We start from the raw sequence: 27,985 nt of genomic DNA, 5'->3' as shown, positions 1-27,985 counted from the left end.
ACACAGGTTTGTTTCAGTAAATCTCAGAAGTGTGATGCTGATACAGACACCACTGCATACACACACAAAAAAAAACCCCTTCTGGATATATGTTAAAGTACTGTACCGACCATTTACAACAGCTTCTTGTAAGACAAGACACAGAGAAAACATCATGCCTTACGTATTTTAAGGTGGCTGAAGTGCAAAGCACAGGATGCAGATGTAGCAGTGGCACGCTGCTGCACTTCACGTCCCACCTTCAGGCACAGAGGCCAACACACCTTTTGAAAGGCATGTGGAGGGTTCCCAAAGCAGGAAACCCCTTCTCCCAGGCTTTTTACCTGTCTCCCAACCTGTCAGTCTCACATATGCCCTAAAGGTCCTCACCGGTCAGGGACTGGTCCGCTCCCAGCACGTTCCATTCTGCCGGCAGTTTCAGGTGTCGAAACGCCAAAGCCACTTTCTCATCCAAGAAGTCCACATCTGCAGCGGGTGGTCTCGACCGGTCCAAGAACCGAGTGAAGTTTAGTGCCTGCTGGTTGCCAGCGCAGGTGGCCAGAAACTGGGCAGCATCGTAGGCTTCATCCTGGACAAACTGGAAACTCTCTTCTGCCACAACCAGAACGGGGTGACCTTCTCGAGAGGCACAAAGTGCTACCTTCACTGTCTCACAGCAGTCATGGCCTGCAAAGTAAAACCAAAGGAAATGGTAAAAAAAGAACAGTTGCATGCACACTGAAGAAACACAACTGAGCAACTCGTTTGACACACATAGTCTTTGTATTAAATCAGGTAAGAGCAAGTTATTGAGGGTCACAACCTTTAATTAAACACTATCTTGGGAATTTTTATGTGTCAGAGATTAGTACTTCTTATAGACTTTAAAAAGAAAAGATGTGAAACTCTTCTCTGTCACAATACAAACCAAGAAATATAAACCACCCTTACCTGACCAGGATATCTTTGATCAGTGACAAGTCAACTCTAGAGTGGTAATTCAAGCGAAGATTTCGCTCACATACCAAAAGCCAGATTATATGGTCAAACTTTACTTTTCCAGCTCCAGTAACTCACCAGAAACTAGAATCCAAGTGCTGCAAAACTACGTACTCCAAATGCTGTCACAACACTTGGCTTCTACTGAAAACACCACACTTTAACCTAAAACAAAGACCTAAACAGCTACAAGAGCACAACCTGCCCAGGCATGCCCTGTGCTTGCCCTCAGCTCCCACCTTCACCACTGCACCTGCCCTTTGCTTGGGTTCTCATGACAAAACAAAACCTAAGTTGCTTCTGCTAAATAAAAACATGGAAATGGCCACTTTCCATATTTACAAAACAAGAAGGTTGAAGTTTGATAACTTTATTTGTTTGTTTGTTTAGGGCAGGGGAAACAGGAGTAAGGATGCTCTGGCATGGCAGCGACTTCCTTAACTCGGAAAGTAGTAAGAGAAATAAAATAAGCCCCCAACACCTTTTTGCAATGTTCAAAGGAAAAATATACTCTGTGTCCAACACAACCAGCCCTGGTAATTGTCAGACATGCCCCTTCAGTAATAAGGTTTGTGTTTCAAGTTCACCATGCAGCACAGTTTCTTGTTCCAGCCTCCGACTGACGTCATGGCTGTTTCTGCCAGAACAGCATGGACCCTGCACTAATTACTGGAAAAGCTTCTTTTTGCCCATGACCTCAGCATACTACTACATTCATGGAACCCTGCTTAATTAAATAAATTGTCATTTTGTATTTTTAAAGGCTTGAAAATTCACTTTAAGCTCCTATTTGTGGTCAGTGGGAAAGTTTCCTTCTTGTATCAGGGCCCTTTGCTGTTGATTTCCCTGACAAAAGGAAAAATATGTCCCTAATCTTCATGGTCTTTCAGCCAAACTTCCAAAGCTGTTCAGAGGCTCTTGGCATCTATACAGGTTTTGTCTGCTGAACGAGGCGATCCTGAAGTTAATTGAAAGGTCGAAACTGCTATTAGGACACTGCGGGTAGCACCAATATTGTCAGAGACGAGGCTGTGGGGCTTCCTAAGGAGAGCAAATGCAGCTGGAAAGGTATCAAAGGCGAGTATAGAAGGGGAGGAAAACACACATGGATGTTGCTGGAACAGCTCACTACAACCAGAAGGCTCTGAAGCTGAAAGGTGAGAAAACTTCTTTCCTTCCAGCACTAGGCATCTATTAGCAAGAGGATGATGTGAAAGCTGAAGGAATAGATTTAGTAGTATTGATGTTATTAAAAGGAATAAGGGTAAGATGACTTAGTTCTACTGTTCTTAAATATTCACGTGCATTCTAATACATCTCCAGCCAATAGGATGGGCAGGGAACTCAGCAGCCCACATGAAACCCATTCACAGAGTCCACTTGCCCTCACAGTAGAAGCCTCAAATGCTCAAGGGAAATGGTACAACTTGGGGGGAATTTGCCTTTAATGCAGTTCAGAACTCTACATCCCTCCCCCTACACCTTCTTGCTTTGCTCATCTTCCTAAGGACATCAGAATAAGCAGCAGGTGAAACTTATTACACTTCTAGCCTCCACAAAAGCAGCGAGTTAGATGCAAGCTGTAAAGAAGGCCATGGCACACTACAGGAGCTGACTCAAGTGCTGCAAACTTGGTTTTCCCTAATGCAAAGCAGTGGAAGGCTGCTGGAATGCAGAGTTAAAAAATGTAATAAAAGGCTCCCAAATAGCATGAGAAAAGCAAAGCCTTTGATTTCTGTTTTTAAACTGTTTTCTGTCTATCCCCATGAGAATCCCATCTGCAAAATAACCTAGAATATGGCTACTCTGACACAAAGCCCAGAGGACTTCCAGGATTGAAACAGAAGGCAAACACGGCCTGTGAGCAGCTACAGAAATACACTTTGGGACAGCCACTTCTTTGTCATGAAGCCAAACAACTCTTCTGTGGGACAGCAAAAGCTCCTCCATCGTGACAGTAACTAGAGAAACCTCAGTCAAGACACATGGTCTCCTTAAACCAGCACATCGTGGATGTACGTAAAGTTCCCTTAGATGGAGTGGATGTTAAACACCAGCCCCAAAATTAAGCAAAGCTATAGGATTGTTCAATGCAACACAAGGAGAGGTGATAAAAAGGCCACGTCCTGATCTGAAGCTAACGATGGTTCTCGTGAAACTCCCCCAGACACTGAGTACAGCCTTGAAAGCCTTGACGATCCATCTTCATCTAATAGGATCAAACAAGCATCGTGCTAAACCCTGGGGAATGTTCTTCGAAAGGGCAACCGCTCTGAATGCTTTGATGTTCTCCTTCCTTACATCTGTGAAGATGTCAGACTCGGGGGGGTCAGAATCTGGGACAGGTTGTGACTTTTGGCAAACAGTTCAAACAGACGAGGGGCCAGTAAGCAACGAGCACAGCCAATACTAAAAAGATTGCTCAAGAGGTCTCTGCCTCCCTGCTTTGAAAACACTACAGGAATAATGTAAGCAAACATGTCCCCTGTACATGAACCTTTTGAAGGAACTGTTGGTGGGGCAATGCTTCTGTTCAGATCAAAGTCCATTGCTTCCTTCGCCTAGACTAATATCTGAACTTCAACAGCCCTTTTTCCCAGAGCTTTAGCAAAAGTAGCTGAGCTTTCTGGCACTCTCTGGAGATAAGTGGTTATCATCTGTAAAACTAGCTCAGATCTGTTTTTACAAGGTTAAATAACTTGCCCAAGATCACAAAGAGCTTCAAGCAGTCCCAGAACAGACACCATTGCTCTTGATCATCTCTTTTCTGCTCCAGCTGGTAGATAGCAGGGCTTTCTCTTAACATGGGTTAAGCACCAGGAATCAGCACAATCGACTGCGATTCCCTCATACACCTTCCCCAGAAGTGGAACAGAAAAATGTCTGACTCATTAAAAAGGAAAAACACACTTGGGTGTGCCAGGAAGAGCTATGAGCCTATTTAGAAAGGTTTGCATTCTGGTAGGCTGGAAACGTGTGCCTGAATAAATCACACAGACGAGTGCACCCACAGAAGGAAGAGAAATCCCTGTGCTTTACACCACCATCAGGTTCATGATGTTGCCCAGCACCTCTTCTGAGTGCCTTCAGTCTTCTCCAGAAATCAGGCCCTTTGGCCACAAGAGCAATAAGAAGCAAATGATGAAATAGTGAATGTCATGTCTGTGGCTACGCTTCTCTTTGTACATTTTTACTCCACAGTACAAAATTAGGTCATTTACACGCTGGCTTAACTGTGATTGAGAGTCAAATAACCCACCCCTTAATTCTTCCTCCATTGCATTTTACCCTATTTCTCTTTCTGCTACTCAGTTCCTCTAAATTTAGCTTGGAAACAATTCACTGCTTGGAGCTGTTTTGGGAAGTGCCAACATCTTGCAGGAAAAATACAGAAATTAAAACAACATTTCAGTCAATGCAGATGGGTTCAGTGGCTGCTTCTGTTGTGATAAAGCAAAACCCTCATCTTCACATAAAACCACACTTTAAGAACTATTTTAAATGAGAACACAACTCTTCAACTAAAGAATTCCTTACTGAGCCACTGAAGCTTGCTTTGGGGAGGACACAAGAACAAGAAATGACATGGAATTCTTGTCTCTCTGTACTTATCCTTGAAGAGATGAGATGCATCAGTATGATAACACTGCCTCCTCTACACAATAACAATGCAAAACAATGAGCAGGAGAAAAGGTGGAGTTGTAAGTCATTAGCAGACAAGTTAATGTATGGCCTTAGACTTGTCCATCTAATTGGTACCTATGGCTTTGATCTGGGGTGTGGTTAAAAAGGCAGCAGCAAAAACTCTTCAGACCTTTTCTCATTAAACAAGGTACAGATGAAGACAAAACACCCCTAACACAGAGCTTTAATAAAAGATGATTTCATTTCCTACTCCTCTAAAAGTGGAAATCCTGTCCAAATCTCCTATTTTCAGAATTCACATTTGAGCTATCAAACAATGGGCCCCCAGCCCGGGCAGCTATTTAAAGCCCTGCTGGAAGCACATGTTTGGGTTTGCCTGGTAGGTGACTAAGGACTCCAGTGCTAATTGCATCCTCTGCGTTACCATGGTGGAGCTGGGTTGAAAGAGGTCTTATAAAGAGATTCCAGCAGGACAGGGAAGCCAGCCAACAAACATGGGGAATCTCATGGAGTATCTTGGATTTCCAACCAAGAGATGTTGCCATCTACTGGCTTGTGGACAGGGAAGCCAAGGGATCTCCTGTGGCCTTGCAAAAAGTGCTTCTTTTCTGCTACAGAAATCCCAAATTCTGGCTCTGAAAATCAGAACCCGTATTTGACATGTGTTTGTGTGATTTACACAGTTATTGTATCCACTCTTGCAACACAGGAATGCTATGAAATACATAGGCACAACATCAGCAGTAGACAGGAGCCTTTGTTTTGCCTTTTAAACCCTTGGCTATTAAGATGAGGAATATAGGAAGATTTTTATATGGCCCTTTAAACAGCAGATGGCTTAAAAACCTACAGAAGTATAAGACCTCACACATAACATCTTAAATAATTTCAATACAGATTCAATCACTTTTTCCTGTGACTGATGTCATCTAGTACTGGCATCATTTCCTTTTTATACACTGCCTAGAGTAATTAAGTACACCAAAGAGGATGGACTGCAAAAAGTCTTCTTGGCTATGCTGTTTTATTCTATTTTAGGGGGTTTTTTTGTTTCATAATTAAGAGTATTTTCAAATCCACAACTGGTATTGCCAAGTGGTCATTTGTTATGAAACTTGTTTACCCTTTTGGTCTACCAGTACAAAGATCGTAATTCATGAAATACAGCTTTTTCTATGAAGAGTTGTTTCTTAAGGGAAAACACAGAAGAGAATGAAACATAAACATATGTAAAGGATTTCACACTAAAAGAAAAGTCTGAAATGAAGATATTTCCTAGCTAATTCATTTTAGTCTATGCTTTTAACTAGCAGGAAGAAAGTAAAGAGACAAGAACAGAAACAAAACACAGAAAGCAAACCCTTGAGAACTATGGGATTAAGAACAAGTTAAAAACTGACTCTGCTTCTCCACCTTAGCATGGGGAGAAAGCTCCCAGTGAGTCAAGGCACTTGGAGTAAATGGGAGTGTTTCAGCCCTGTGAAAACTGCTGGCAACCAGCTACCAGCAGACAGTCTCAGGCCCTTTTTCTGCCTCTCATTTTGTTCCTCCTCCCCTTTGAAACCTGTACAAGAATCCTGCACCTTCTGAGACCAACCAACAAGAGTAAAGTGATTTACGTATTACAGAGCAAAGGCTCGAAGTGATACAACACATTGCAAAAGTACACACAAAATTACCTTATCATTTCAGTGACTTGGCTCATAGACAGGGTATTTCTCACCCTTCACTTGATTAGGAGCTACTGCAGCTCTGGATTTACCACACTGGACTGCCTCTCCCCGTTTGAAATGCCATTTCAGATTTCCTCCACTGAGCCCTTCTGCATCTCCCACTCACCACGCACCAGTCTTTACATGCAAAGCAAACTTTATGCTCAATAATACAGCTGTTATCATGATGGCACACAAACCTGCACTAGACACTACAAAAATACTCAAGCTCCCAGCACATCAGCTTGCTTTGTGAGCCTTCTCCTGCAAGAATATTCTTCCAAATCTGCCCAGGAGCTTCCTGATGCTGAGATGCTTCCAGTGCCCACGGCAGGCTGCGGTTAGGGCTTTTAACTCGTGTGGACAGGGATGAGGATGTTCCTTCCTTTGTTGGTTTGTTTGTTGGATCATGATATAAGGGGGTTTATTATTAGTTGTTTTTCTTTTCCAGTGGGGGAAAAGCAGATGCAGGCCATGAGGCTGCTGTCTTGCAATGAAGTTTCACTTCCGTACTTTAACACAGACTTTCTACACTACCACATGCAATCTGCTTGGACATTCAATGTCTCAGTTACCCTCCCTACCCTGAGGGATGCTAACTTAGAGATGTTGGGAAGGAAAAAAAAAAATACTAAAGATTATAACAATGTCAGTTACTACAGTAGTAAGGACTTGCTAAAAAGCTCAGTTTATGACCAACACTAAGTAGGACAACGCACCCATGACAATACGTGTACGTATCCAACCCCAACAGTACAATTTTGGCAGCAACAACAGTTGAGCCACAGCAGCAGAGCTGATATCATAGAATGATTTCAGTTGGAAGCCATTCCAATTCCAAGCCACTGGAGGTTTCAGGTGAGTTAAAGCTCATCTAGTTCCAACCCCCTTGTCACAGGCAGGGACACCTTCCACTAGACCGCGTTGCTCCAAGCCTCATCCAGCCTGGCCTTGATCATACCTCTGCATCCTTCCCTACTTGGACCTTTCGTATTTTGGTATCTCCAGCAACCAAACTTTTGCAGCTAGTGATATCCAAACTTGAGCAACATCCAGTGCCATTACACATCTGTTTGCCACGTCAACTGACCTTAACATGGTGTCTGATGAGCCAGTGTTTGAAATTGTTCTGCAGAACTACAGAATGCCTCTGGTGCGGACGAAAATTCCAATTATGGAGAATTTGAACCACATCATTTAGAAATCTAAGTGTTGTAACAGTGTCAGTAAAAAGCGATAGTTAAGTAAGGTTTTCATTCTTTTTCGCCAAGGCAAACAGAAGCTTAGTTGGATGATGTGACCTGGTTTGTCCTTAGGCTCACAAAAGAGTTACTGAAAGCACAAAGCATCACCTCCTGCCTAATTCTTATATCTCAGTAGCATATTTTGATATTTCAAGTTATGACAGATCAGCTCAGATGTAAAACTGTTTCTTATGAGTCGCAATTACTTCCCTTAAAGTAGCCCAGTCAATAGCGGGGCCACCCCATCCCATCCTTCAGAACAAGTGCAGAAATATAGGTATCTTGTCCTTTGAGTGACTGCTGGATCTACATTTAGCCACAGCTCCAGCTAAAAAAAAAAGCTGCTCCCACAAATTTACAATTAGAATTCCTTTCTTTTATTATGTACAGAAATAAAAGCTTACATTTGAACAGTACTGTTCACTACGTATATTCAGTGTTAAAGGCTGATGATAAAAACAGCGTAAGAGGCAGATTGCTCCAGTAATTATGTAAAATGCAGCAGGCATTTGACTCTGCAAGTTGTAAGCTTTTATTTAGGTAAAGTCTTTCAGCATACAGAGAATTTTCACAAACAATGGAGATGTAGGAGGTATTTACATTCCGTTTTCTTTAATTTCTCATCTAAAACCACCTTATGTTGTTGAGATTTCTTTAACGTGATTTCCTTTGAAAGCTTTGGTAAAACATTTTACTTCATTTTGGCAGCAAATGTAATCAAATCACTTCTCTTTTTTACGCCTCCATACATCACCAAAACTACTGACAAAGTCAAGATAAAAGACATTTAAAATCTGGCTTTGTTTTTACATTAGCTTTAACAGATTCACGGTTACCCCTTTTAACCAAGCCCCTGATGCACTTCACCTCAAGTCTCTTGGGGACCATATGAAACTCTGAGGACTTGGGATGAGGACGAGGGAAGGGCCTCCAAGCCCAGAAGGGAAGCAGAGGAGGTTCAAGGCAGGCAGAAAGGCTCAGGTGTGCTCTTGAGTGAATTAGCCCTTCCTTCATCCACCTGAGCCATCCCCAAGGAGTAGCTGTGCTCCCAGTGATGTGCAACACATCTCACATTGCAGGGACAAACCAAAGATGCCCAAAGCTGGAAGTGAAGGACAAGATTTTGGCTAAAACCTAGTTACAAGAGTTTCCTTGCAGAGCACTTGCTAACGCCTGGGCCTGGGTGTTTAAACAAGGGCTGGTCTCCCCACACAGTGTCTCTTGTTCATGGCTAATCCTGCAGCGAGGTCAAATAACGCCAGCTCTGAGTCACCACAACCATCTCCAAGGCAACTGGACGAATATACAGCGTAAACACATGATTATAGATTCACTGTTGAGTTCAGGAAGGAGGAAGAGGAGGAGGAGGAAGAGCCGGGTTGAAATAAGTCATGCTCTTGCTGAAATCAGAGCAGTCAGTGCTGAAGCAACACTAAACAAATGCATTGGTGTCAGTGGAGGATATGAAAAAAAATGGGGGGTTTCCCCCTTTTTCTTCTCCCCATCAACCCCTTCACCACTAAAGTCTCTTTTTCTCAGGTAGTTTCCCCAAAACAAGGTATGAGTACAGAAGAGAATCTTATCCAAATGGTTACTTTACATCTGAGATCTCGCCTCTCTCCTTGCACCATGGCTCCAGACAGTGCTACCTGGCAGAAATGGGACCTTTCCAAAAGGTCTGTTAAGTGTGTGTCTGATACAAGCTGTATTTCGGGGCAGCACTCATCCCTATCTAGCATCCCACACCACAAGATCATGACTTGAAAATAAAAAAAGCCATTATAACTAAAGGAACAACTGAAAGCAATTCCCTCCTTTCCCTTTGAATCATGAATGGAGTTAGATTTCCCACTAACAGCAACTAAAGGAGCCCGAGGGAGCACTCCCAAGTGACTCAGTTGTACTTGGAGCTGGGCTAGCAGAACAGGCAGAGCCCAGAGCATCATCTCAGGTACTGCCTGGCAGCCACATCCACCACTGCTCCAAGGATGTCAGGGCCAGTGGTGATAGGAAAGCATCGCTCCTGCCCAGAAACCCTGGTTCCCGCACAGGCTGAAGGGGAACACTGAAGTTGTTCAGTTCCTTTCTTGGCGACGCAGCCACGGTCCCAAGGGGAGGTGAGGTCATTGCAAGTGGGGCTGGCACAGCCCTGTGCCTGCCACACAAAAGCAGAGAAGGAGTCACCCCTTCTTCTCCCTCCTCTGGGAGAAAATAAGCACTAATCTGATTGATTGCATGGGGCTCTGGTCGTCAGTAACCATAAAAAGACTTCTCTTCCCAAGCCAACTAACAAGCCAAACAGCACAAAAAGAAGAGGAAATGAAAAAAATACAGTGGCCAACTTTTAGCACTCATTCCAGAAGGAAAAACTCCTTAGCCCAAATTTTAATCCACGGGAATCTCTCATAAAACAATAGTTACAAGACAGATAAAAGGCAAACCCAAGAAACACACTTTATTGCTTGAGCTATACTGTGTATAGTGAAAATGTCAGGCGTTTTTCTCACACTAGTATCAATGGGCTGCATAGCAACAAGTCAGAAGGAAAGGTTAATGGTAAGGACCGCAGCCTGGAACACACTCATTCCCACGGTCCTGAAGTCACCAAAGGGAAATGCTGCGCCCATCTGTTTTGTTTTGTTAGCGGTACACAGGCTTAAAGAGAGCGGTGGGCTTTAATGTGACAACCCACCCCATCTGAGCTGGGTGTGCTGGAGGGATGGCACCAAGCACCATCACTGCCTGCCACTGCAAGAGCTTCAGAAACTCTGTGTTGGCTCTGTGTGACAGGATTTAAGGGAAAAGGGTTGTATTTCACCAGGTCTACAGCAAAACCCTCACTGAGTCAAGCAGAGCAGATCCTAAGCATAGCTAGGACTCACCAGGCTGTACAGCATTTGAATAATAGCATCTCTAACCTGGCAAACGTGTCTTCCATTATCTTGCTTGCATTTAAAATCCTGTTACTATGTGTAAATGTAACTGTGTATTTTCTACAATGGAATCCCATAGTTACACATTAAATAATTGCAATCTCAGAGTCATGTAATTCTAGTGAAATCAAGTGAGAGAATTTTAAAAGGCAAAAGCAGTCATCCAAACCACACGTTCTACTCTCTATGAATGGGAACATGAGGAAAAAGACAAGAAAACAGCATTACATTGAAGTCCACTTGAATTAACCAAATTTCATAGACTGACACACTGATATGCAAAGAAAGGCAATGGTTTACCAGGTGAAATGGTCTCCAGACTCCCAGGATTTATCTTTCTTGTGCTTGTGCAGTGTTGGACAGTTGACCCAGTGAAGACCAAGTAAAAAACTACATCATCTTCAACTTTATCTTCCTCAGTCAGCTGCACTGTAATAACAGAGTCACCCTAGAGAAAAGGACAAGAAACAAGGTTAGGTTTACACTTGCAAGAACTGCACCATGTAAAATAAAACTTCTCTCCCTGCAAAGCTCCTGCTCCCTGTTCATATGCTCCTTTCACACAACTTGGGCTCATCCTAATTTTCAGATATTCAAGTCATCCTTTGCATGCCTCTTAGCATCCCAGTCAGCCAACCAGCTAGAAAGTATGCTGAATGCAGCTCTGGGAAGAGATGTGTAGAAATGTCCAGGGTATATTCCAAACAGCAACTTAGTATGGTGAAATCACACCAAGTCTGACAAACATGAACACACACCCCACAGAGGGTTTTTTATACACATACACACATATATATACACACACACACACATCCCTCCATATATGCATACCTAAAACAACAGAATGGGGTTAGTGACCTAAAATTGCCTCTGTCTTCGGAAATTTGAACAAATTTCCTAAATCTTGCTTAAGTGTTCACATTTCTCCTAAGATAAGCCACTGTGTTGATAGTTCCAGTGTAACCAACTTAACCACTGAGCACATCTTATCCACAATCCATAAATACACAAAGATATGGAAGTTTCATATGCCAGATTTCTTCCACCTTCTTTACAAAAAAAACCCCAATAACTGGCTGTACAGGCAGCATCTCTTCTCACCCATTTATAAGCTCACGCCTTTATAGTCTCAAAACCAGCAGTTCTTCAAGCCCTAAAAAGAAACCTGTCATGATCTGTTGGCTGAACACTCCTGCTTTGCTTTAGGGAGGTTTTGTTTCAGTATCTCAGCATATTCTAACATTTCACTCATCTTTGCTATGAGCAAAAATTATGTTCCTGAAGGACACACATGGTTATCATACTTAACCCAGCACAGGATACAGCAAATACACCTGCAATTCATACACCTGCATAGACAAGAAAAGGAGCAATATCCTCCAATATCCTTCAGTTTTCCATGAGGAAGGGAAAGCAAGGAAAGAGGATGGCTTGCAGTTAGTACAGAACTAAATGGAGCATTTTCATTTCATCTCACCATACATCATTTATCTGCCCAAGGAATTATATAAACTACAACACTGAGAACAACAGGCTGCGACGTGACCTTCTGCCCCTTTTCCATCAAGATCAAAACCAGTCGGATGCCCTAGTTTTACACTGCAGCTGCATTAGCCAGCTCTCTGCCACCACCCCATTAAGCATATGGTTAAGGCTGCAAATCTGGAAATGATGTTTTTATTATTATTATTATTGCAGATTGCATAAGTCTGATTTGTATATCCAACAGAATACACATGTAGATTCATTCAAAACCTTCCTCTTGAGCTCGCTCAGTTCATCCCTTCTCTTTGTCAAATATAACCACTGCAGAAAAATCCCAGACTTCCAAGCCCTCCCCTACACCAATGCTGTGTTAACATCGCTTCCCACACTCTGCCTCCCCCTGTTCTCCCTCATCTCAGCTCCTTTTACATCCCATCACAGCTTCCTTCTCCAAGTTCATGTCCAGTTCTCTGATCCGGCCTGTCTGGGACCTCTTGCCAGGGGCAGATCTGCACCTTGTTTTGATAGAAACAAGGTTTTGCAGTGCAGTACACAACCAGCCCCTGGCCTTAAAAACAAATATATGGGTCAGTATTATAATACACAAGAAAGAAGACCAATAATTCCAAGCAGATAAATGGATCAGTGAGTTTAGTTTGCGTTTCCAGAGGTTGCAGTTACAAATGTACATTTTAGGAAGGTTTCACGTGATAATATCAGACCAGACTTCCAGCTGGGGAGAAAGGAGCTATGTAGCAAAAGTATATCTTGTCTACAGTCAGTGTTAAAATGAAAACAGGTGCAAAAAGAAATAAATCAAGCTTTAAATTCAAGCATGACCAGTTCACATGCTGAGTTGGAAACTAAATATTCCATTTCAAGCAAATGGATCCAGTTTTGAGCGGATGTTCAAAAAAACAAAAGCTGGAGCTTTAACCCACAAATCCTTTGTGCTTTGGTTTTTATATCCATCTTTGTTCAAACTGTTTCTCCCTTAAGGCATGAACATATAAAGTACTTAAACGGACTTGAAATGCAGGTAACAGTTCAGGACGCTCATCAACAAGGCTGATTGTTTAAAGTGGTATCTGGTAAAGGAGAGTTTTCTTTCATTTAACTCAGAAATCAAGTTCAACTATTCCAATTTTGGTGAAACTAAAGCCAATCTGCACAAGGTGAATGTGAGAAGGCACGTGTCTGTCCATGCGAACTACTCACATTTCAAGGAAAAGCAACTTAATTTGCAGCATTATTGCAAAATCTAATTTGTGCATTTTGTTGTTGATAAAACCCAAATACACATAAGAAACCTCAACACCACAAGTTCCATGTAACCTGAAATTTGTCTAAGCTGGGACTTAAAAAACAATAGCCGAGCTTCTTATATAGAAGTTACAGATAGCTAGCTATAACATATATATACCTGACCTAACTTTGAAGGTGGCCCTGCTTTGGAGGGTGGTCAGATGAGATTACCTCAAGCCATCCTTTCCAACCACATTGTACCACTCTTTATATGTCAATTCTGTTTACTTCAGTTACCATTTTAGTCTAAGGCAGCACAATTTATCATCATCTTATATCAGTTGAAGAGGCTCTTCAGCTGTGTCCAAGTAGCACTTTATGGTGGGATGGTCTCCACCACCTTGCTCGCTCCCTCCTCCTCTTCTGAAGGACACTACAGCAAAAGACAGAAGTGGAACACCCAATATCCTCATTATGATAACTGAGCGTGTTCTGGGTTTTTTTTACTCAAAGTTTTAAGTTGTCTCCCAGTACCTTCAGCAAGACCAAGAATGTGCCACCTAATTGTTGTGTGCTTCAGTTTCCTTACAAGTACTATCTGATCTCTTTGCTGTACTGTTCCTGACACCTCACTGTGCATGATGTGATCTGAGACTCCCAAAGCAAAAGAGTAAAGCACTGAATGAGACCATTCTCCTTCAACACACATTCTCTGCTTCCCTTTTATTAACAATTTTGTTGTCTACTGCCAATTTTAATTTGATTTTTAAAAGTTATATTCAAATAACATTTATTTGAAAAGGAAATAATGTACAGAACAAACCCTTTTCTTTCCAACATTTTTGGAGTTAAAGAAAATCAATTACAAATGCAGTCAAATTCCTTCAACCCACATAGAAGCCTTTCCAACAGCCCTATTGCATTCAGCCTCCAAAAACATTTTAATTGAAGTATGTTTACCTTTATTCATTTAATATTGTCCAAAAAATGTCATCTGTTCAGCATCACTGCCACGCAAGGTGGTTATTATAACCCTTCTTTCATCCCAAATGGCTAGAAATGGGAGGCCAGCCTGCCAATATCCCTTTGGTGAAAGTACAGACAGATCAAAGCTATTCTCTGGAATGCTCCAACAAATAAGAATAATTTAATTTCAAAACTAGTTTGGATCGACTAATATTTACTTGGCTTAAAGCCCATTGGAAATGAAAACATTCCATTTTGGTCCATTCATGAAAGAGGTCACCCTCTCCCTCGTTCAGATCTGAAAAATCTCTGGTTTCAGATAACTGAAATGGGACATAAAGAAAGTGGATGTGGTTCTTTAACTATATTCCCTTCCTCAAACCAAAGGAGAAAGCAGGTTTGCTTCGCCAAAGGACGGGTGCACTGGAAAAGCCAAGCCTGACCTTGGGCTTTAAACTACTATAAAACAATTCAGAAAGGGATTTGAGAGTGGCATGTCCCTGAACCTTAGGCTTAGTCAGGGCAGCAGAAATGCCATTATCTCTAAAACGGCCCAAATGCTGTTACTAGGTCTAAAAACCAAAACTAGATAGACAACACACCTGTTTGTCAGCATATTTTCCTGGCATTAGGACAATTTCACCTTTTTAGGTATTTATTTTTCCAGTGCTGCAGTTAAAGACACACGGATTATGTGAAGGTAAAGCTCAAGCAACTGAGTAATCATTTCTTCTTTCTCAGACTTGGTTTCTGTGCCTGTTACAACAAACTATTTACCTTCAAAGGCTTATTTTTCTTAATAAATGGCCTCAGCATAATTTGGAAGTGATGATGAAGAAAATCCTTAAGCTCAAAAGAATTAAGATCACTTATATTATTAACTCAAAAATACCATCCACCTTCCATAAAGAAGTAATTGTTTTAAGCATGTAAAGACATCTTTCTTTTCCACTTCAGGCTTTGGAAATATGACTGGGATTGGGGAACTGGGCATCATATCAGCTCTACCAGCAGCAAGTACATTTCTCTACAATGGACTACGAAGGGAAAAAGAGTATTCTGTGAGGGTGGTGAAGCACTGGAACAGGTTGCCTGAGGAAGCTGTGAATGCTCCATCCCTGGCAGTGTTCAAAGCCAGGTTGGACAGAGCCTTGGGTGACATGGTTTAGTGTGAGGTGTCTCTGCCCATGGCAGGAGGTTGGAACTAGATGATCTTAAGGTCCTTTCCAACCCTAACTATTCTATGATTCTTAGCATGCTGACTATCAAATTTTAAAGTTTCTAAAAAAACCCCAAAAAACTAAAAAAAACCCCGCCAAAAACACCCAAAAAAAGGCAAGCTGTATTTTAATAGCTGAAGCATGTGATTTCTAAGCTGGTTTTCCCCCCTATGGGTCAGAGTGGAAATTTTGAAGTACATTACCTAACCTACTAACCACCCAACTCTGGCCTCCCCACACGCACAGAGTCTAAAAGTACTTATGAAAATGAAGCACGTATTAGACAGCATTATTTGAGCATTCTGCTTTTAATGAGAACACCCTAGCCACCAGGATTTGTTCTACACAGAAAAGCAAAATTGCTGCTGATGACCACTGCCACCTCTGCTGGTTTTTCATGCAGGAAAGAACCTAGCCAGTGCAATCCTACTGAATGGAAAGTCCATGGGTTAGAGATGCACATGCAAGGAAAGAAACCTGCCTCCCGATATATCTTCTTCTAAGAGCTGTTGTAGACATCAGCGTTACGATGCTTCATTAAAGAGGCTGGATTAGGTGCTGGATTAGATGAGTAAATGTAACTTGCCACTGTAACAAGTTTTGTTTTGTTTCCGCTATTCATAACATGAATCAGATGCTTGTTGGGTCATTGCTTATTGCATTATGTTGGGACACAAAAGGAGAAACAGGCTTTTGAAACACTTTCTCTCCCCCCCCCGCCTCTTTAGAAAGCTCTAAATAGCTCCCAAGAGAGCAGCACTGTATCCAGGAGGAAAGCATAAAATCACAGTTGTGGTTTCTTCCTCCACCTTCAAGGAATCCAGGCTCATTGATATCTCTATTGATTCAGTTTTAGGTGGAATTTGACTTGCTGTCGAGCTAGTGCTTGACACAGAATACACAGATCAGGCTGTAATTACAGCAGGAGGCAAGTCCTTTCACATCCCTGCGCTTCGAGTTTCCCCATCAATGAAATGGGAATCATGGTTCAAACACACCGAGTACTTTTCATCCCAATGGCTTTTAAAGGTAAAACTGCCTTTTCAATCATATGACATTTTCCTTGGAAAGCATGCAGGACTGATGATAATTAAGTTAGAAAAAAACCTCAAAGGGGAAGTTGAGACAATTACACCTCGAACTGAGAACTGCAGATTACTCTGAGATCAGCTGCAGGATGAGAAAGGCAACTGCAAGGCAGGTTTAGAAAATGTAGCAGAAATCATCCTGCATTAAAAAAGGTAAAATATAATCGTTTAGATGGTCGATACTCCATTACTATCTACCTCTGCTAGCACACAAGATCAACAGCTAAGCTTTTGCTCGCAGTGTCCCCGTCTCAGCTGAGTATCTTGCAAGATCCCTCCTATCTAAGGTTACTTTGGGTTGGTGCAAACATGCGCTTATCCCCCCAGAGAGGCACATCTGGAAATGACACCCGCAGCACATGGACATTTTCGTGCAGAACAAAACCAGGCGCAGCCGCAGGAGCTCCTAACCGCAAATGGAGATGGGGGTTTGGGCAACTATTTTTAGAGCAAACATGGCAGTGCTCTCATCTCCTGTAATAACCCTTTCGATTGAGAAAGGCTTGGATTCCCCCTTTTTCCAGGTCTGACTAAGCACTCTGGCTGGTCGGCTATGATACAGGCACCAAGGGCTATCGCTGCTGGCTCATAAACCCCAGGGATGCTCTTCTCCCATGGCAAGAAAACAACCTACATCCAGCAAACTCTTCCAGGCTGCTATTCCCAGGTTAACAGTAGCAAAGGAGCAGCAAAACCCTGAGGGTTAGGAATCTGGGGATGGGTCCTACCTTTAAAACATCCAGCTAAGTCCCCTTCCCTCCCTGCCTTAGCATGGGGTGGGTTTTTCATTGGACCTCACTTAAGTGTGTTTTCTCTCATGGGAACATTATTAGGGTTTCTAAATTGCCTCCTGGTACTTTGCTCCTAGATGCTGCAACACCACAGCTTAAACCATTCATCCCCTTTTGCAGATGTGGCCATTTACCCTGCGAGCTCCCAGCACATGTATATAAAAGGAACAGACTGTGGGAGGAGGTAAATGTTACAGGGAGGTAACAGCAGTCATTACAGACATCCTCAATTTCACAGGTACGTATTGACTCAGAGGAGCATTCAGGGAAGAAAGAAATCACATCAAACACAGTCTGTTCTGCAGAGCTTCAGTCCCAGAAACAAAGGTAGGGCTGTGAAATCTGTCTGAACATGAGCAGCTCTAGATATCCCTGCTCGCCTGGAGATATCCCCCTTGATAAAGGCAGTGACCTGGGTCAGGAGCATGGGGAAAGATGGATGTCGTTCAGGGTGGAGTGCTGCAACCTCCTGCAGATAAAAGCTCCAGGGAGAGACTCCAGAAATAAATAGGATGGCAAGCTGCCAGGTTTGGGGCAGATATGGGTCCGTTTTCATAGTCAATGACTTCAAACTCCTTGATCTTAAAAGGAGCATAAAACAGAGACTTTCAATTTTTTTGTCTTAAAATAAATTAAAATAACCAACCACAACACAAAAGATGACAACAAGAATGACTCCAATGGTCTAGAAAATAAAAAGATCAATCTCCAAACTTAACTTTATTTCCCTTTTAAATTAAAAGCAATGCTATTATTTCTGCCAGCAAAAGGTTTCAGGTTAACAGCGTGAATACTGAGCCCCTCTGTGATGAGAAAGACAGATTTTGCAAGGCAGTCTCTTACCCTTAGGAAAGTACTATTGTAGACCATAATGTTTTGCCCAGAGGCCACCAAGAGAGCAGAATGATGGCACACATTTTACTGTCAGCCCATATAGCAACTCAAGGTGATATCTTCCGTATTTCATTAACGCTGCACTGAACCAAATGATCTCCTCTTCCAATGGCAGCCACAGAGCCATGACTGAAACACTAAGATATATGCAAAATAACTTCCTTCACCACTTTCTTCCCCCAAAGGTGAGATAGAGTTTGCTCAAAAAATAAGATTAGCATTTAGTTAAGACTCTTTCGGTAAAAGGAATATGTGGAAAAACATGGGCATCTATGATAAACAGCCCTGAATTGATGCCTCCAGGCCCAAGCTGGCTCCCACAGATCCATCCCGAGTGTGGCTTGTGCTTAAAACACAGCACTGATGCCCTTGACTTGCCTGTCCGCAGAGCCAGCATCATTATAGCCAAGTTATCAACACAATCTCACAGCCACACCATGTCCTAGGCCAGTCCAGTGTCTAATCCTGCAGCAGGGCTTACTTGTAAAGAGATAAATGGTCTAAGGATAACAAAGTGTGGATTTCCTACTCTAAACCAATGCAAGCAACACAAACTCCTGCAGAAACGAGTACACTTGAAGAAAAACATTGCTAGTAGCTCACAACCTTTAACAGAGCATGTCTGTCTCAGTCTCCAAATCAATCAGCTCAGAAATTAATCTTTACTGAGTGTTGAGATGCTGTTATAAGTATTACATACATATTAATTCAGGCAGCTTGAAGGAGATCTCTACAACAGAAAAATCCATCAAAATAACAGGATCTTGTTAATGGCAAAGAGACACATCAGTGATCTTTATAGGTACATCTTCATGACATACCACTTTGCTACACAGAGCCAGACTAGTTACTAGATTGGGCTGTTAATAGCTGTATCACTGCCTTAGCATAGGGCTCCACATGCTCTGCAGCACTTATGTTACCAACAGTTATTCAGAGCATGCTTAGTGCATCAGGTCACTGCTGGACTGTGCTATGCAGACTGCCTTCACAAAACTACACAGCCAAGGTCATGTTCGATCATTTTTAGCACACAGGAAGAAGAGATAAAATCAACAATAAAATTAACAGGAAAATGGCAAAAATCAAAATTAAGGAGAAATACAGAAAGGATGGGAAAAGTGCCATCCATCGTTTGCGTTATATACAAACATCTAGGGGAAAACTGCTATAATTTTATTGTTTGGCTGAAATCGGCAGTAGAGTCAAAATAATGATTTTCTTTCATTTATTTGGGCAGTTTAGTGTTAGACCATCCATTTAAAACATTCTATGTCTGCTGTTCTCAGTCACCATGGCCTAAATAAGTATTGACAGTAACTCCAAATTTCTTCTACTGCAAGCTCCACGTGGCTCTGGTACAGAGGAGGAGGAGGAGGTATGGAGGTACACAAGCAGTAACACATTGGGGATCGCCCTCTAAACTATACAAATCTCTGTGTAGTGCCACCACATGAAGAGAAGATGAAAGATGGAGGGATTTCTCTATAGGAGACTATCCTCTCCAGTACCATCCAGTTTCCATAAATACTGATCTTATTGTTAAGAGATTGGTTTTTTCCAGAAATGATAGAAACTGCTACAATCAATTCCTATAAACCACATCCACATTGATGGGAATGCCTTGCTCTGGCCACATCCTAAAGCCCCTTCTGTTCTTCACTACACTTAGAGAACTGAACCGGGCAATTTTATTACCAGCTGTTTCAGTGATTGATAGTATTTCCTGCTAATTACTCATGTAGCAATAACAACAGAATTGTTGTGCTTGGGAGAAATAGCGGGCAGCCTGTATGTATTCAGTGACTAACAGAAATCCAGCTATTCTCTTGGCACCAGAGAGGTGGAGAGAGTCACAGTTCCTGGAAGATAAAGTACATATGATGACACATTATTTGAAACAGTGGCCTGTCATAGGGGTATTTTCACAAACAGCCTTGAGGTGTCTTTAAAGGGAAAAAGAAAAATCAGGTTTGAACACTAACATCCAAAGACATGAGAGCAGAAGGATGGTGTTTTCCTGGTAATTCAGCCTCCTCTGCAGCAAAACCCTTGAAGAGACAGAGCTCTGAGTGTGGTTCAGGGCGTTCATGTTCATTTTCCTGCCAGTCTTCAAATATTTCACAACTATAGTACTTAGAGCTACTGTAATGACTGAAACACTTTTTAAAGTGATATTTTTGCCATTAAAGAATGGAAACAATTATAACCATTATCTTAGTGAAGAAGTATCCCCCACAACCACGACTACTAGACAGATGAAATGTCTGCAATGCTTAGTAGAAACAGGTTGAAACAACTATACAAACACAGGCAGCCCTGCAGACAGCAGCACTGAAAATGTGTCCTGCAACAGAACTGCCACTTGATGGCAGTGCACAGCACCAATCTTTGCACGGAACAATTAATCACAGTTTATTCGATTTTCTACTTAAGCACAGGATGGAATTGCTCTACTGAGCAAGGCAGAGGACGAGCATTTGCAGAGACACCACATGCAGCACAACCTTCAGAAGCAGACAGGAGGCATTGCAGGAAGAGTGCAGGAGATTTGAAGGGTTATTTGAAAACATGTCTTCATCAAATCAATGTCTTCCAAACCACTTAGTCTCACATCAGCTTTGCTGTCAGAACCGCCTCTAGTCTAACAAAATGACTGTCAGCACTTCATGACAGGAAATAAAGCAGGGACATGTAACCTGATGAATGAGATGGGAAATTTGTTTGGTCATTCTAAAGGTAACAAAAATATTAATGAATATAAATATAAATACATTCCACAGAGGAAAAGTTTCATCCTTTTAAATACCAAGTCCTGATTTCTGTTGCTCATTCCTCCTAAAAGGAGGGGAGACACCACTGTCAGCCAATGCTGGGGATGAGAGACACAGTCTATGAGCATCTTTCCAGATATTAACACATCATTATAAGAAATATAGAACCCTAAATTCAGAGCCCAAGACATATAATAATGTTTTAATAAAACTCTAGGTGTGATAATATAAAGATTCCTTTTGCAGTTTCAGAAAAGATGCTGAAGCAATCTAGTATTTCCCCAAAAGAGGAGACTGTGGTCTCCACTGCTTTCCCATCTCCACCCCTACCCTGTACCAGCTCCAGCATCTTTCTTCTAGAAACTTTAAAGTTCACACATAATGCTGCAAAGTAGTGGTGAGTCAAGGGCAGAAATTCAGACAAGTGCTCCAGACTTTAAGCTAGACCATTTGTTGTCTACAAGCACATTCATACCCACAAAACAGGATCACAGAAGAAAAGATCAAATAGGTAATTATGGGAGGAGGGTTTTGAACCCATATCACCAGCATTTGTAGTTTCAGATAATATGGAAGAAAGGGCCTCTGAGCTGCAATTCCATCAGTGGCATATCCTGGAGAAAGGTGATGCTGATGGGTCAGGCAGCCTCTTCCAACTTCTCCAGCCAAAGCTGCCTTCAGCAAATGCACAGAAGTGACCATTTCACATGGAGTCCTGTACTAACATTGCACAGATCTCATGAGCTAGTGAACACCTCACTTAAGAGGGGCAAACCAAGCGAACAGCCTCACAATATCCAAACTGTGCAACCCAAAGTCTTCCTTTAGGTACTTGGGAACTGAGCAGCAGAAGGCAGCTTGCCGGAGGACCGTGCAGAGCCCAGGGGGCAGCTGCCAGATGCCCATTTCAACAGCAGGGCATGGCTTCTTGCATGGTATAGACCAGAATTAGGCAAGTGGAGGATGAAAAGAATCTGGATCAAGGATATAAGCGACAAACTTAACAGACGAGGTCAAGCACAGTTTAGCAAGGAAACCATTTTGCCTGCAGAATGATAGCAGAACCAGACAAGTTGCAATGTGCTCGTCAAAAAATCAGTTTATTCAGGCACCCCAACTGACTTAAAACTTGTTCTTCCACAAGCAACGCAAGCAAATATTTGTAAATTATTTGTAGAAGGTGCTTAGAGGCCTTCCACTCATTCATAATTCAAAGACATTTTGAAGGTGGGGCAGAAAGCTAGTTTGTTATTAAGAAGAACTCAAGCACCCAACAAATAAAAGAGGTTTATCAGATCCTCTCACCACAGAGCTGAACTGAACATCAAGGCTGGTTCTCCCCTTGCCTAAGGACCTCCAGAGAAAGAAAGACACAGCTCATGTATAGCGATTCTCGTGAGAAACTCCCACATCAAAAGCATGTGAGGTATGTTCTACTTTTTCTGTTGGACTGATCTCAGGTATTCAGGCATCCCAGTGGACTTTGTCACCATAGATGCCACTAAGCAAATAAAGTCAGCGTTAGTAGAAAAGTAACTAAACCACAGCTGCCAACTTCATGACATTTCACTGTAGGATTGTAAGGCATTCCATTTTGTCCTTCTGAACAGATTTCTGATGATCATTCCTTATCTAGCACACAATAGTGCACAAGTCACACCTGAGATGGTTCCAGCCAAGGTAATAAGCCAGCTGGCACTTTACCTGTACAACACCTCACTGCACTCACAGACACGGGGAACGCCAGCACTCGGGACAGACACTGCTGCCATAAGCCTCCAGCTCTCTGTATTGTCAACTTTTTTTTCTTTAACCTTTCAATATTTATTCAAAAAAGGGGTTTTTCTTAAAACATGAACATCAGAGGTTATCACATTGTTTTTTTTCCCTCAGGACTACACAGTGCACTTCAGTAGGGCATCATGCTGTGCAAAATATGCAAGTGGGTGAAAAATACCATAATCATTACCCTTTTTGTCCCATTTCAGATTAAAGCAGGACACACTGGGAAATCCACAGGAGTGGTTCATTCATTAACAGAAGAGAAGACCTACTGTACCCAAAACCCAGGTTATATTAAGAGAGGGTCAACACATTCTTTGAGGCTTTTGAAGTTCATACTTCATTAAGTTGCATGACATTTTGGCTTGGAAGTGGGAGCTCTCATCTCTATCAAAACTCTCCTTGAAAAACTCTGCAGGTTACACAGCTCCTAAGTGGCAGTTTATACGAGAGACTCCATCCCCAGATCTGATTAAAGACCAAAGTCAATGGAAGCATTTTTATCAATTGTTTGCCCTCCCATGCAATCACCAGTTATGACACATTTGGGTTTGTCACTTTGTCACTCTAAATAACGTGGGCACACCTTAGACAAACCATGTAGAGGAGGAGTGCTGTGATTTAAAACAAGTTTATTCCTTTTAATCAAAAAGGAAAAAGGAAGAAAGTTTACAGCAATACATCATGGTTCTCCAGCTGCTAATCTTTTCCACTTCACACCCACTGATCATTATCACCACGAAAAAAAACATTCTCCTCTTAAAGGCAGATCTAAGGTTGTAACCTTGGTAGTAATCAAGAGAAGATGACACTTAATGCTTCCCAACTACTTCCCTGCACATCACCCCGGTCCTTTTCCAGCACATTCATACCCAATACTGCTCTCAGGTTATTCTTCTAAAAGAGAAAACCAGCATTGATTTCAGAGCAGCAGGAGATGCAACTGGGTTAGAAGAACAATCAATAACATAGCAAAGATCCTATAACTACCAGAAGCTGAAATCGGAAGCCATGCAGGTGGCTTTTGAAGCAAGATTTTTCAGGACATTTTATGCAGTTGAAAACTTGACTTTGATCATTTGCTCACATGCACTCTGTATTTATTAAAGTTTGGTTAGAAATAGGAACACAGCTTGTGATTCCTTGATCCTTTTGTAATTAAATCTCCTGCTGAATACTCTGCTGGACTCTCAATTAGTGGTAGCATTTATAAGAGAGCAACGCTTCACCTTTACGAATCTCTTTCCCATTTTCCTTCTCTTGCCTGGCTGTTAGCAACAGTTGAGTTTAAGCTAAGTGACTATTTTAAATGATTCCATTTACAAACAGAGAACTTAATGGATCACAACAATAAAAAGGCCACTTAATAATAAACCTCCTTTGTTTTGAGTACTGTTAACCCTTTTTTTCCTATCCACATACTCCTTGATGATCTGCATATTCCAACTGACGACAGCTAGGAAGCACCTTACAGGTTGAAAGTGTGACTCTTCCTCATAGAGATACACAACTTCTATAAAAAGGTGATCATCAATGAGGTCATTTCAAGTACTTAACAACAAGAAACAAAACTGAAGCTCCTGAATTCCCACCTCCCATCAACCAAAGACTTCTGAAACTCTCCCATTCCCCCCAGCCCTGACAGAAAGTGGAATAATTTGTTCCTTCAGCTTTGAGACCTGGCTTCCCAAGCAAAGCCCCAGGCTGATCAGAAATAAGGTTTGAAACACTGCCCTTCAATCCACTATGCTGTGCCTGATGAGTTCCCATATCAATGGGACAGCACTGAAATACAAGAGGGATGTGGGCAAAGCCGTTTTGGGATTTGATCCAGTATCTGCGCATCAACAGACATGTTCCCAACAACAGTCTGAGACAGGCAACCAAAGGTCTATCCAGCTACACAGACTTTTTGCACATCCTACAGTTAAACACATGTGAAGAAATCAATGTATCTGAAGGACCTTGTATTACAGAGCCCCTTTTCAACAGAATATCCGTAGCTGCCCCAGCGACTACATAAAGCACGATCCATGTAATTATACACTTGGAAGAAAACAACTCATGAGAACAGCAGCAACAGAAATCAGATACACTCAATCCAGCCAAGTGACAGTTGCTTTTTGTAACCGTGACCTGTGCTAGTGAAAGGCTGGGAGATAAAGCTCATCCCCTGTTAAAACCCTCCCCATGCTAAAATGATTAGGGCTTTAGAGACCATGTCCGCATTAAAGTCAAGTTTGTACCACCAAGTTTAAGACCACTGCTGCAACATGGAGAACTCAAACCTTCACCATCACAGTTATGCGAACCACAGGAGACTTTATCCATGACTTCCCCACTCTACTATCCCACTTCTTCAGAACATCACTGCTGACAGCCAAGACAGCAGCTCCTGTTAGTACCCCATGGAGATACCTCAGGAAGGAGGAAGTGGGTTGGAACATCTTTGTTTCAAATTCGCACCACAATATTAAACCACAGACTCTGCAAAGTAACACTGCCTTTTATGAAGGCAATTACGTGTTGACAGTGGCACAGATGGGACAGCTGCTTGACCTACAGCCTGTTTAAGCATCGGCATTAACGGTATCACACTGCGGTGAACCTTCCCCGTGCTATATTGAGGAACACTTCGCTTCCCTATCTCTCCTGGCACAAGCTCCTCTGCCCCATGACTGTGCTGTTGTGAGCAGCACCAAGCTCTGGGGCCAGGAGAGCTCCTTAAACAGCGTTAAGGGCAGGTAACGAACAGCTCTGGGTGAGAGATATGATGCTCCTGGGGGGACCAACTGAACAAGCCAGGGGCCAGCGGTTTGCAGAGGAAAGGCTGCAGCAAGATAACGCTCAGCTCCAGCTTCTGGCAACCTCATTAACCAGCAAACAATCAGACTTAAATGGGACAAGACTTATTCAAAAAACCACCACACTTATTACAAGATGTGTTTTCCACCTTAACTCTTAATCTTTACACTTACAAAGGGCTCACAAACTCTGCAGAGGCAGGACAGCTGATTTTTATAGAAGAGGCAAAGTCCGAGCAGCCAAAAGAAGGTACTAAAGAAGGGTGCAGCAGGTGGGCTTCCCTCTATTTATGTACACTGGCTTGAATAATACAAGAATCTCTATCCCTCTATTAGTGCCCATGTGGAAGCACCATCTTTTCCACTACCCACAAAACCTTGATCTCAAGTACAGCAAACATCTCAGGTTCCCAAAACACTTTTCATAATTGAAAGGTATTCATCTGGGCAACCCTAGTAATTACCAGATAGGATAAAACACGCTCTGGCTCTCTAATTGCCTTCCAGGAACTGAACTGGAGACATAATTTTTTACTTTCTCCTCCTAAAAGGAGCTCAGCAACACTGCTGATAAAAACAACTATTAATGGAGCTTTCGGGATGAAGCTCATGAAAGATTTAACAAAAATAATAAACCAATTTAAGTAATCTTGAATCTAACCTATTGGCTTCAAAGACAAAGAGCATAAAGGATGCAATGCAAAGGTATCAAGAACAAATGGGTGAAACCTGGGGGGAAGCAATTTTTCCTGAAAGTAGACAAATGCAGGGAGATCCCCTGACATGTCTGTATTGCCTGTTAGTTCCAGTTGTTTACTTTACAGAGATTAATTCCTTATGGAGAAATTCACAGCATACAGTTCTTAATTATTTGCAAACAAGCTCAAAGAGCCTATACTAGGAAAACAGAGTTGACATCAATTCGAAGAAGGAACCCCGTGAGGTTTGTTATTCACCTACCAATGGCCAGGCCACAAGGCTGTTGTGTCTGCCTTTTGAACAATAAAATACCAGGAAGATACATTTTACTCACGTGCTGCTCACACCCAACAACTCTCCAATGAGCTGAGATGTCACTTAACAACACATGGAAAACAAAACTGAGCTTAAAATGTGCAAAGCATTTATACTGAGAGCAAACAGGAAGACTAAATACTGACTTTTCAAGGTCCTTCAATTTCTGTTTTGCCCATTGCCTTCCTTAAGCTACTAAAGTTTGTTTTGAAAGGGAGCTGATTTGCAGATACACCTGGCCAGGGGAGGAGGAGGAAGAGAGAAAGGGGAGTCACTGATGTATTAATAATGTCATCACCAACTTATTTGTATTGCAACAAAACACTACACCGAGTGCCATATAATCATTAGTTCACACTGGGCTCAGTTCACATTTGACCTCAGCCCAGTCCTCCTCACTATCACGTGGGGACGAGGACTTTTAAGTACACCACTCCAGTATTACACATTAAATACAAACCCACACAAAACAGTGGGAAAATAAACTAAGCCAGAAGATAAGACTAGGAAAACAAAGACTCCAGATTAGTTAAGTCATGTGCTGTTCAAAAGATAAAAGGATAATTTTATCCTGCTTTCTACCATAGCATCTATATCCTATATTTGTACATAGGACACATTAAAAGGGAATAAAACTTAAGTTTAAATTAAGTTTCTTCAATGTCAAGGTGCATTCAGTAGGCTTGTGACTGAAAAAAATTCAGGCAACATATAGTTGCAAAACACAGGATAGGGTGGTGTGCTCCAGAAGAGCCATTCTCCCAAAAGCAGGTCACACTACATAGAGTTTTAATATTGCTCCAAGCCCAAGACTTCGTACAGTAAGTAGAGAATAAACTCTAATGCAAACTTCCAGCTGGTAATTAAGAGTAGGCATGATTTAAAAGCTTCCAAGGCATTAAAGGTCAATATGATCCATTATTTACAACACACTTTCCAAGATACAGGCCTACCACCAGTCCTGGTCATTTCCTCCATCCTTCCCCTTAGAAGCCACAATTGCAAGTAATTTTCCTTCCACATTTTCCACCCTTGCATCCAGCTCTACCCTTGTTAAACGCAAGGTCTGTGGGTAGGACCATAAGCAGAGGACAGCTTCCTCAGCTAAGCCTGTTCTGAGCATGGCAACATGGAAAGTAAACGGTTACAAACCTGGCTGGTAGCTTTGGCACAGATTTAACACACATGCAACACGCTCCCACAAATCCAGGTCTAATTTGACAGTCCCCATGTTCTGCAACAAAGCTGCTATTCAAGAGCGAGAGGAAGCTTGTTCTTTATTAATGCAGCCATTGAGGTTACGAGCTTCCAGGAGGCTGACGTAAACCAGACCCTGCTGCAGCAGCCACAGCACAGCTGAGCCCTTCGCCGCTTCCAGTTCCTCCCTGCCACGTTGAAAACTCCAACCA

The 27,985-nt window shown here is 42.2% G+C and overlaps 1 protein-coding gene across 1 annotated transcript in view; it reads right to left on the bottom strand.

The window, feature by feature from the left end:
• LOC115613039 (A-kinase anchor protein 13-like) overlaps positions 1 to 27,985 on the bottom strand; it is a 134,091-nt gene that overhangs the window by 44,210 nt on the left and 61,896 nt on the right. The window contains exons 5-6 of the mRNA XM_030498056.1: positions 10,814 to 10,961; positions 370 to 666 (exon numbers count right to left, since the gene is read on the bottom strand). Of these exons, the coding sequence (XP_030353916.1) occupies positions 370 to 666; positions 10,814 to 10,961 (445 nt within the window). The remainder of the gene's footprint in view (positions 1 to 369; positions 667 to 10,813; positions 10,962 to 27,985) is intronic.

This window comes from Strigops habroptila, chromosome 9 (genome assembly GCF_004027225.2).
Source record: "Strigops habroptila isolate Jane chromosome 9, bStrHab1.2.pri, whole genome shotgun sequence".
Classification (NCBI taxonomy): Eukaryota; Metazoa; Chordata; class Aves; order Psittaciformes; family Psittacidae; genus Strigops; species Strigops habroptila.
The sequence above is the reverse complement of the archived record's forward strand: the minus strand, read 5'-3'. Positions and strand labels throughout refer to the sequence as shown.